Raw genomic sequence first — 11915 nt, forward strand, 5'->3', positions numbered from 1 at the left:
GCAGACATGTAGCAAGATCAAGTCATCAAAACACCTCTCAACCATAGAATAATCATGAATGGCAGTAATATATTGCAAATCATCGACAGATACTCTTTACTTAATGTATTTTGTCATGATTCCGTCAGTGGTTTGTCACGTGGTCACCCCAAACAGAGTGTAGTGTGTCGGTTTGTGTTTTCCTCTTTTTGAAGAGGTTCGTGTAACTGAAGCAGTAGCAACGAGCGTAAGTGATTTTAATGGCTGTTTTTTAGCCAAAAACGAGTCGCAAGCGGACCGTCATCGTGTCCAAACGGAGCGCTGGATACACTCAACAAATTTGTGCAGCAGGTGGAGCTGCAGCGCTTGGTGAGTTTAAAAAAAAAATATATATATATATATATATATACGTTTTATGAAACATTACTCTTCATTAGTGTTATGAAGAGTGATGACCACTGGGTCGGTGTGGTGATGTCACAGACAGCCTAATGCACTGACTTCAATCTCAAAGTTGGCAGTGCTTATGGTTATAATAATAATGACTATTTATAATAGAAAATGCATGTTAAATGAACGGTGCAGATCACCGTAATTGTGTAACAATTAAATACAAAGTAACTCTAAAAACCAAATGAAGACGTGTTCTTTAGTTTTGGTTTCCTTGTTTATTAGATAACCCATTTCAAGACGAAACGAGAGAACACATTTAACTTTCTTAAACCCCGGGGAAAAACGGAATTCTGACCCGTTTTTCCCGGATTTAATTAAATAACGAAATGGTCGTATGATACACAGAAACAGACGTTTCTATGCTAACTGTCACTAAAGCCATGTTAGCTAGCTAGGTTCAGGTGTCTGTCATCACGTGCCAATACCATTTTGGAAATGCGATGAGGATTACCTCCAAAAACGTAGTCTGGTGTCCGGAAATTTGCTTTATCTTTAATGCTATTCGGGCATAGGTAGCATTTATTGTTTAAAGTGTGACCGGAAGTGTCACTGTGCTATCATGTTGTACTTTGATGTAGTTCCCCTCGGTGACCACTGGATGGCAGTAAACACGTTTTGACATGATATCTCCAAACAAGAAAACGCTTCCCTGAACAACTCACACACTGTTTACCAGTACTGGTGCCACTTGTGTTACCTGTGCTAATAATGCTAACAACAAGTCATATAGATATTGATTTGCAGTTTCTCGATGTGACCACCGGGTGGCAGCAAAGAGTCGTAGTTGTACGTGCGCTCCACTGGCGTCAAATCAGAAAAACTATTACACATACCACGTTTTGACTTCCGGTGGCCTTTCAAAACAAAACACAAACCTGCAAATGTATCTCTTCTGTTACACAATCTAAATTCTTTGCCCATTTGTCGTGCTTTTTTCTTTCTCGCTCTCGTTTTTTTTCCAAATAGGCATCAGCATGGTTCACCTTTTTAAAATATTTTTCTTTGTATTTTGTTTACATGCTTTATTTATGTTTTAAGTCCAATACATATATCATATGTTACCTTATGTTCTTATTTATGTCATAACTTTGTAATGGTGTTTGTTAAATACTTTTTCAAGTTCTTGAAAAAAGGCACCAGGGTGTGTTTTCAGGAAGGGTTTGTGGCCTAATCTGACCTCCAAACACAAATTTGTCTTCATCTTACTTTCAGGCAAAGTAGATTCTCATCTGTGTCATCCAATATAATGTTTGGCTGTCATGCTGCTGAGTGTTGTTGATTGCCAACATTAAGGACCTTAAGGTTATGCTTGAAGTTCTGATGGTGATCTGTTCATAATATTAAATGCATTTTTGTTTTTTGTGATTTCTTGCAAAAAGGTGCACATATGATAATATCAGGAAGCCAATGCTGAAGTGCCTTCAACTTGCATTCTCGCCATCAGGGGGCAACTCCTCTGGTCTGATGTTCATTTAGTAAATTATGGTCCCATTTAGAGTCAAATAGTCCATAAAGCAGGGTATGCTGGGCAAACTTGAGTCCACAAACCAGTAGGTGATGCCCTCTTCTTATATACAATCTATGACTAATATGGTAAATAAAAGATACAATTGAACTAATAATAACAAAGATATCAACTCTGATATAATTTCCAGAGGATTGGCCCTGTGCAGCCAGACTACTGAGGGTGGTTGGATCTGGTTTAGTGGAACAAGAAGAATCTGCCTACAAGACACCGACCATATGGATTAAGTTTAAGAACTATTTATAGTTATTTAATGTTATTTGTGATTATTTTGAGGTGGTAGGTGTCTCTTTGTAGGCAAAAGCCAGCGGGGCCCCTGACACTTGGGGCCCTGTGCCGAGTTCTTCTGTCAGTAAGGTGCAAAAAAACGTACACAATGTACACAATGCTAAGAATGTAAAGCAGTTAATGGAAATCAGTCGAATAATCAGAATTCAGAAATTAAGTGTTAGATGTCTGAGCTTTCCTGCCGACCCCTGAATGCACCATAAATATTTTTATTGTCTGTTGGTAAATCAGAAATCTGGTCGGCATTAGGACCTGGAGGCCGACTCTCCCTGTGTGTGTGTGTGTGTGTGTGTGTGTGTGTGTGTGTGTGTGTGTGTGTGTGTGTGTGTGTGTGTGTGTGTGTGTGTGTGTGTGTGTGTGTGTTGGGCTGGGCTAGGCTGGGCTGAATAGATGACACATTGAAAAAGAACTAAGATATTTTGCTCAACTGGTTTTGTGGACTCTGGAAGTGGGAGTGCCCTCCTCCCTGAATACCTTCCTCTCGCTCTCTCTCTCTCTCTCTCTCTCCTTCAGTGTGTCTTTACCTCTCTTGCCCGCTCCCTGTCAGCCTCTTCTCTCTCTCCTCAGCAGAAACTCGAGTTTCAGTGAGTACTTTAAAAAAAACAAACGTATTTTTCTCATGTTTTTAAGTGTGTTTTAGTGTAAATGCAGGTCTAATGTCTGAGCAGTGACATGTTAGTTGTTTATAAAGTGTGTGTGTGTGTATGTGTGTGTGTGTGTCTCCCCGGTAACCCGACACTGTATAGATCGTGTGAAGGGTTCACATATTGTTCAGTCTTGTTACCAGTGGTGGAAAAATACAAAAAAGAAAAGAACATGAGTGGAAAAAAGAATCCAGTGCTGCATTCATGCAGGTCTTACTTGACTTCCAACAAACAAGGAGTGGCAGTCGTGCCCAAAAGGTCCAACTGTTGACGTAGTAAAGTGTAAAGAGTTGCTGGCTTCATACTGTCAGATGGCAGAGGAAGAATATATATATATATATATATATATATATATATAATATATAGCTGTTATTCAAATCAAAGTACCATGTTGTAGAAATACTCCATTGCAAGGAAATGTTACTGATGCACAAAATAATTAGCAGCAAAATGTGCTTTTCAAAGTAAAATATCCATTTTGCAGAAAGCGTCCTTACAAAGTGTTATATAATGCATAATTTATTACTGTGCTGATATTACTGAAACATGAACAGCATTGTTGTCACTGGCTGTCATATTTGGTTTGGATGTTTTCCAAACACTTCCAGGTTTTCATATGTGAGGATTTTCTTCTACGGTATTTTTTTGTGGTCTCTTTGAGTCAATTCAGTATTCCACATAAATATCTACAGATTAGCATCATCAGAAGATCACCTGGTTGTTTATAGACCGAACAACTAGAAATTCATCTGCAGATTAATAGATAATGAACTTTATAAAGTGTTGGTTAGTTTAATCCGAAATAATACATCATATCTTCTAAACCAATTATAAACATGTTTTTTTTAAATATAAAATCTTAACCTGCATAGTGAGCAGGAGCTGCAGCTGTAAAATAAGTGCGGATGGATAAAAAACATACAAGTACTGGTATTGTACACACAAAATACCAGTACGTGGTTGCTCTCCGTCACCTGAAGGCAGCATAGCATGTAAAGTTATTTCCATGTGTAAATTAATCAGCAGGAAAGTCAATATCCATCATATTATCCATTGCATGACATCCTCAAAGTTATTGCTTAGTATTGCTGTTATTTGAAATATGATTGATTTTATGTCTATCAAATATTGTGTCATGACTTTATTCCTTTGTTGGGCTGTGGAGAGGTTTTAGGTTTTTGTTTGAAAATGTTTTTATTTATTGTGTATGGCTTGTGATGAATTTTTCTCTTTATTGTGACAGACGGCACGATGTTTTTTGCCAAGTCTTTAATCAAAGGCGTCCTTGATGTCGTGAGGTGAGCTTTAACAGCATCTTCTTCTTCTCCTCTTTCCAGTCTTTGTGCTAAGCTAGGCTAACCGTGTCCTGGACCTATGTCTGTGCTGGTTGCACTTATTGATCACATCTCTCTCTCTCTTCCCAACAGCAACATCGACCCGGATCAGTTTAGATCTGCAGACCCTGTAAGTACCACAGCTGAAGCTCCACCTCATACTCATATGATCACATACTTGAACTCACGCTCCATGTATGTTCTTTACAGCATCTTCTTCATTTCTTCAAACCCATAATTATGTTTGTGTCCATTTCAGCTAATTTCCTATTATTTCACCAGATGTGTGTATTTAAACATTATGAATGTCACAATATGCAAAATATTGATACGTTTATATACACATATTATAATGTAGTATTAATCATGTAATACTTACAGAATATCTCCTCCTCAATACACTCATATTTTGAGTGTAATTGATTTGCCAAAAAAAGGAGACAAAACGGACGATAAGCAAATATGATATGATCACTTGAGAGTTTCTCCCAAAGGTTTAACCTGCACTTTGCTGCAACTTTTTCCCAATGCATTCACATAACACGTATGTTTCAAGATACTGATGTTGGAATGAATAAGAAAGACAAACAAAGTAGTCGGTGTTGGGACACTCTGTATGAATGTAGGAGGTTTAATTCAATCTCGTTCCTTTCACCCAGTGGAAGATTTCATAAGCAAACAAACACACTGAACGTCTACATGCAGCCTCACACACACACTCCTCTGTCTAACAGTAGCTCTGTGTCTGTGTGTGTCTGTGTGTGTGTGTGTGTGTGTGTGTGTGTGTGTGTGTGTGTGTGTGTGTGTGTGTGTGTGTGTGTGTGTGTGTGTGTGTGTGTGTGTAGCCTCCACCTCGCAGACCTCTGAACTTCGCCGAGTCTCACGAGAATGATGAGGAGAAACAGTTTCGGAGAGTCTTCAACCAGCTCGCTGGAGAGGTGAGTCCTTGATATTCCTATGTATTATTTATCTCCACCATGTGTTTCACTACCAGCTACACTGTTTGCATGCTTCCTTTTGTCCCAGTAAAGCTATTTATCCAAATAAAACTGGGTTACAAAATGACAAGCAATTAAAAATCACAGTATGGTTATTTGGAGTCGTGCAGAGTTCAAGATAATCCCTTCTGTTGTTCCCCTTGGGACTTTATTTTAGAAAAAATACAATAATAGTTTGATCCCATGAATTCCATATGATGTTTGACAATTTAACAGATACATTTGTGCTTCAAGAAAGTTCCAGTATAAGACACAAAAATAAGCTGCCGTCCGAGCATCCCTGAACCAAACTGTAACCAACTTTACATTATTGAATTTAATTATCGGCCACTGACAACGTTTCATTTGATTCACTTCTTCAATAGATTAGAATCCACCGCCGTCGTTCCTCACTAGTAGCCCAGAGAGAGGAAGCAGTCTCTAACCGTTTCAACCCCTCGCCTCCAGTCACAGCAGAGGGATTACTTTGCTTTGTGTCATTTGAGGCCTTAAAGGAGTACGACACCCTTACATGGCCGTTTGTATATCAATTATTCACCATGTGTTACCTTGACGAAAACACCACAAAAGGGAAAAGGTCTTGATGAATTGAAGTAAAAGTGGGCCGAGTTTAACAACGGCAAAACTACAGAAAACATCTGTTTACAAACTGTCACTCAACCGGTGCAGCATAATAAAGTTGTTTTATGCTTCACATACACAACAGTCTACCACAGGCACGCTACTCTACTCATCCAAAGAGTTTTAAATCGTTTTCATTAATATTATATTATTTAGATTGAACTGAGCTAGTGTAGTTTTAAACGGATGTATTGATGTCATTTTGCTGTAGTTAAAAATGGCGCCCATTGACTTCAGTTCATCAGGACTTTCTCTGTTTTGTGATTCTTCGTTCACCGTGGAGAGGAAAACTGCGTTTTCTCAGAACAGCTGGTTTGTTGTACGTTTTTCTTGAAACAGATCACTTGCTGATTAGTTTCCATTACATAGTTATAATCAGCAACATGTAGTATTTGTCATACGTTAGTATGAATCTAATCTGAGGAGAAAGAGTATGTTTGTATTCTGTGTAATTTAATCATTCTTGTGCATATGTATTTCCATGAAATAGTGTTGCGACTTTCTATACCTCTCTTTAATCAGAGGGAGGAAACGTTTAGCCGCGCCCTGTTTCAGGAGTTTCTCCTCGACGGAACCCAGGAAGTGTAACGCGTCCATGTGGAGGCCGATCGCTGATTTAGTACTCGTCCTGTCCTGCTGCTCAGCTCGTTTTTAAAGATCCGTCTGTCATTCTATCAGTCCGCCTTTTCCTCTGCTTCTCTCCTGATCCTTCATCAGCTCACCACACCTGTCTGTCTGCCTGCTGTCGGCTGCATTCCAAACTCCACCCTCCAGAAAACGAGTTAGTTAGTGATTGGATTCAGGTGTCCAGACAAACATGTATTTCCATCTCATCGTATGAGCAGGTTAAAGCTCATAGCGCTGCTTGATATGAGGAAAATATGCCATATTGGCATTACTTGCAATAGATGAACTGATATTTAAGTGCACTCAGCTCACAAATTAAACATTGAATTGAACTGAACATAAAAGGCACCAATAATAATAATAAAAACGATTGAAGTTTACATGTTAAAGTGCACTTAAGTTGACATTGCGACAATAAGAAGTAAGAGTATATTGTGCAGCTGAAATCCAGATCTTGTCCCGGACGTTTCTGTTGTCACGTAACTGCAGCTTTAAATAGTGAAATACTTACCAACCGGATCAAACAGGCAACTACCGGGCAGCTGCATCGATGGCATCACATTAAACAAGAAAGGACGATGTGTCGGTGTGATTGGCTCCTGAAAAACCAACATAAGAACATGAAGAGAGAGTTGGAGGAAACAGAAAGTTGTCCTTTGAACACTGAAGTACTTGTGTGTTAAACTCTGCCCACTTTGGAGAGCATTTCATGCATTGTCGTGGTCAAAATGGAGAAGAAAAGCTGTGTCAAATCGTCAGGGAATCTGCCCAGAAATGGGAGCGAGTTTGTCAGAACAATTGGATGTGAAGCCTTATCATGGCATCTTAACCAATTATGTGATTTCCGGCCTTGTGCATTAAATCGGAGAGAGCAGGGAATGCCCTGGAGTGGAATTTATATTTTAAATCGTCAATGTTGAGCCTCGTATGCAAAGTAAACTGTATACATGCATACTGATTTGAAAAGATTTGATGGAGATTATAGGCTGGTTTCTTGTTACTTTTTAGTCCATTACAATCTGCATCCTATAAATAGTATCTGTAATTATCCCTTATCGTATATGATAACAGTTCCCTCTCCAGCTCACAGTGACACGGAGGGCGGAGATGGAGGATGAATCTCTCATCACCACAGTTTTCTATGTCAGCAGGCCTTCATGTCTTTGCCTGCAGAGAGAAGAACTGAATTCATGTATTTGTCCTCAGCAGAATCAGCTTCAGGTTTGGTCTGAGAGAGAGAGAGCTCTGTCTCTGCATTCCTGCCATTGTCTGGCAGGGCGGCACTGTAGAGGGGCGTTGTACTCTGTGTGTGTGTGTGTGTGTGTGTGTGTGTGTGTGTGTGTGTGTGTGTGTGTGTGTGTGTGTGTGTGTGTGTGTGTGTGTGTGTGTGTCTGAGGTTTCCTCTGACTCACCAGAGGGGTGTGAACGCCAGTTAGACCAGAACTCAGCCGACTGCCAGTGGGTGGATTTTCTAAATCCACAGCAGTAATGAGGGTGATGATGAAGAGGATGAAGATGGTTGTAGTAAAGTGTCTCCACCCACCTTGCAGAGATCCAGGTGGGTGGAGTTCACTCGAGGTGTGTTGACTTTTCTGGAAACTTCCTGTTACTTTGTAAGGATTAAAAACCCCGATTCTGTCACAACAACGCTGGAAAATAACAAATCAAATATTTTGTTATTTCTTGTTTTTCTGTCATGCCTCCATGGTGAACAAAGAACCAAAACGGAGGGAAACCTCACTCAAACCTTATTTACTTGATTAGAAGAACAAAAAAGATTATGGATTTTCATAACGTTTCTCCTGGTCAAACCTTTCATGCTACGCACCTCCTGATTGGTTGGGATGTTCCCGGCCAGTCGTCAAAAAAGAGGAAGTTACTGGGAGTTTCTGATGTTTACGAGTTTGTATCGATCGTGTGCAATTCTGTTTTTACCCATGTGGAGGCGCTGCTGCACAACCATCCTGATCGTACAATTAAGAGGAAAAGCTTGACAGCTGAAAACATATTTAAAAATAAATATTTTAGTTTGAATTGAAATAATACTGGTTCAAAACTGGTTCTTCTTTATGACGGTTTTCTGATGAACTTTTCATCTCAAGAAAACAGTCCGTTTGTTGTTTTGATGCCATGAAATAACTTCTTTGTGATCATGTGAAACAAAAGACCCTTCGGCCCATTCACTTTCAACTGCTCACACATAGTTTCACCAGAAAAATCTGTCTTTTTGGACTGAGTTACAAAGTAAGATAACATGGTGCTGTGAAAGAAGTCGTCCAGAGAAAGCATTTCGTTGCTTTTGGCAACAGGGAGAAAATCTAGTTGTTATGAAGATTGTTTTTTTTTTTTTTTTAAACAGTGAGTCAGAAGCTGGAAAAATATCAAAGAATTAAAAGGAAACAGCTTGAGTTTGGTTTGAGTCACACTTTGATCAGTGACTCACTTTGTGTGATTTCCTCTGTGTGACCCTTTCTGGTGTGTGTGTGTGTGTGTGTGTGTGTGTGTGTGTGTGTGTGTGTGTGTGTGTGTGTGTGTGTGTGTGTGTGTGTGTGTGTGTGTGTGTGTGTGTGTGTGTGTGTGTGTGTGTGTGTGTGTGCGCGCGCCCTAACAGGACATGGAGGTGAGCCCCAATGAGCTGAAGAACATCCTCAACAAAGTCATCGGCAAACGTGAGTCTGCTTTCCTCTTCTTCTACATGAATGTGTTTCTGTGTTTCTGTGTTTCTATCGTTCTCACAGCGTTTCCTTTCATTCTGTCCTCCCGACTGTGTTTTTGCGCTCGCCTGCAACATGTTGCAATATTTCTTACTGATTACATTTTATTTGAAGTTTAAATCGGTTCATGTTGGTTTCAGATGGAGGCCTGAAGACCGACGGGTTCAGCATAGAGTCCTGCAGGAGCATGGTCGCTGTCATGGACGTATCCTTTCACTAAACATTACACAGTCCTCATGTCATTAGTACAAGTAGTCATTGCAGGACTTACATTAACATTAACCAGTAGCACCAGCAGTTGCAGTTTTAGCACTACTAGTATTAATAGTAGATTTTATAGCAGAAGGCTATTAGTATTAGTAAATAGCATTAACACCAGTATGGAAGTAATAATTGTAGTAGCACGATCAGTAGTAGTAATAGCAGTAGTAGCAGTAGCGTGTGTGTGTGTGTGCATGCATGTCTGGTCTGGTCTGGTCTGGTCTGGTCTTTTGAGTTTGACCTTTAACCTGACTCCCTTCAGAGTGACAGCACAGGCAAACTGGGCTTCCACGAGTTCAAGTACACATGGGAAAACATCAAGAAATGGCAGGTCAGTTCTCCTTCTTCTTTGACGTAACTGTCTTCAGGTCATTTTCAACATGCTAACAGCTAAAAAGAGTTTGTTTTGTTTGTCTGCATTGTTTATTGTCTCCAGGCTGTCTATTTAAAATACGATGCCGATAGTTCAGGTACCATCAACGCTCGAGAACTGCCACGTGCCTTCGAGGCTGCAGGTGAGAACTCTGCGTGTGCTTAAATAACCAGGAGCATCAGTGTGAACGGCGTGTAGAGTTTCAAACTGACTGTCTGTTTGCAGGTTTCCCTCTGAACGATCAGCTCTACAAGCTCATTATCCGTCGCTATAGCGATGAGCACGGCAGCATGGACTTTGACAATTTCATTGGCTGCCTCGTGCGACTGGACGCCATGTGCAGTGAGTCTCTCTCTCCCCCCCTCAGAAATCATGGGAATTCAATCTAAGCAGCGGCCAATTCAGTCTTTGTCTCTCAGTGTCATACTATAATGTGTATTCACTTAGAAAATATATTTATTTGACTGTATTTAGTCATCACACATAGTACATTATGTTTGTATGATGTGTTTGTGTTCTGCAGGAGCCTTTAAGACCCTGGATCAGGACAAAAGTGGCACCATTTCCCTGGACATCAAGGAGGTAAAACTATAGTCTTTATATCAATCCGTTCAATGAAGATGAGATCAAACTTTATTTCTCCTGTGGGAAATTGTTGTGCAGCAGTTACAGTACGAAGAGTGTAGGAGGGAAATAGAAAAATTGATTATTGTAATTCTCATTATGTTAGTATAACACATTTTAGGATAATATTAGCCAATTAGATAATGTTAACTGTCAATAAAAATGTAAAAAATGAAATGATTTTTTCAGGAAAAACACTTAGTTTGGACCTTTTTAGTGCATCTGCAAGGACTGTAAGGTAACAGCTCATTTATTTTCTGATTGCTGTGAAGTAACAACTGAAGACACATCAGAGTGTATCAACATTTTAATCAAGTCGGATCTTCTGTCATCTGGATTATGGAGGCCGGACAGTAAACAGAAAATGAAAATAGGATTTTTAGTGGAAATGGCCCGTGGTGTATCTTAACCAAGTCCTTTTGTTTTACTATTTATTTTCCATTTTATGTAACTTTATATTTCTACTCCACTGCATCTCAGTGGGAAACATTGTACTTTTCACTGCTTGTTGATGTTGAATATTTGTGATGAACTATGTGTTGAGAAAATTCTCGTAGCTCTTTAGCCAAATAAACAAAGCTGAAAACCTTTTAGAGATACGAGGTTCTCACAGGACAGCGGACCTGCAAACATATGATGGTTTTATACAGTCTATAAAGTTGTTCAAACATACACATCAATGCAGCCGTAATATCAATCACGAAACATCAGATATAATAGTAAAACACTGACATGGAACATTTAACTACTTTAACTTCTTGAACTACATTTCTATACTTATACTTCAGTATGGTTTTGACAGCAGGGCGTTTACTTTACTGCCGTGACACTGACGATGGGTCTGTTTCTGTCTCCCAGTGGCTTCAGCTGACGATGTATTCATGAAGTGACGGACGGAAGCTGCTCCACCGTCATCTCAACCTCTCATTATATTTGTGTGTTCTCGTGGATGTGCAATAGTGTTTGAAACCCTGTCGTTGTCATGGCAACGGGACCAAAATGTTAGCGTTAAGGAGGAAAAATCAAACTGGGACCAAAGTGGAGCCGATGATGCTGTTGCACTGTCCTGCTGCTGCCAGGTGGTGGCGCTGCAACATCCCCATGTTACGGATTTATATATTTGATGATCAGGGAAAAATGTAAACGTCTGGGTTTTTGGCAGAAACTGAATAAAGTGGCACAACTCACATTTACGTGTGCAGCTAATTTGTTGGTGTGACAACTGCTTTCGGATTTTCATGCAAGTTGTTTTTCTCAATGTGGGAAACAGTTCCGCAATTGTGTCCTTCACTGCCTGTGACTTTCTCTGTCCATTCCAAATAAAAAAGGGAACTTCCGATGTTTTACTTTCAATATGACAGAAAATAGCTTCCAGGCAACAAATGGCTTGAAGAAAACATTTTCATGAAGTTGGATTTACACCATGTCCATACAAGACACTGGATGTTGAGTTTGTAGTGATAGTGTCCCAAAA

The 11915-nt window shown here is 39.8% G+C and overlaps 1 protein-coding gene across 2 annotated transcripts; it reads left to right on the top strand.

The window, feature by feature from the left end:
- The first annotated feature begins 275 nt into the window (after positions 1–275).
- capns1b (calpain, small subunit 1 b) lies at positions 276–11630 on the top strand. Of its 2 annotated transcripts, none has more exons than XM_084018792.1 (11): positions 276–348; positions 4133–4187; positions 4317–4353; positions 5069–5161; positions 9081–9138; positions 9324–9388; positions 9707–9775; positions 9881–9959; positions 10043–10159; positions 10341–10399; positions 11300–11630. In XM_084018792.1, exons 2-11 carry the CDS (start codon positions 4141–4143, stop codon positions 11324–11326), a joined length of 651 nt encoding a protein of 216 aa, XP_083874918.1. In that variant the 5' UTR covers positions 276–348; positions 4133–4140; the 3' UTR covers positions 11327–11630. The 2 variants fall into 2 exon arrangements, with proteins under 2 accessions (XP_083874918.1, XP_083874919.1); XM_084018793.1 differs by lacking the exon at positions 276–348 and adding an exon at positions 2699–2829.
- The last annotated feature ends 285 nt before the right edge of the window (positions 11631–11915 follow it).

Source organism: Eutrigla gurnardus (genome assembly GCF_963514095.1).
Source record: "Eutrigla gurnardus genome assembly, chromosome: 10".
Lineage (NCBI taxonomy): Eukaryota > Metazoa > Chordata > Actinopteri > Perciformes > Triglidae > Eutrigla > Eutrigla gurnardus.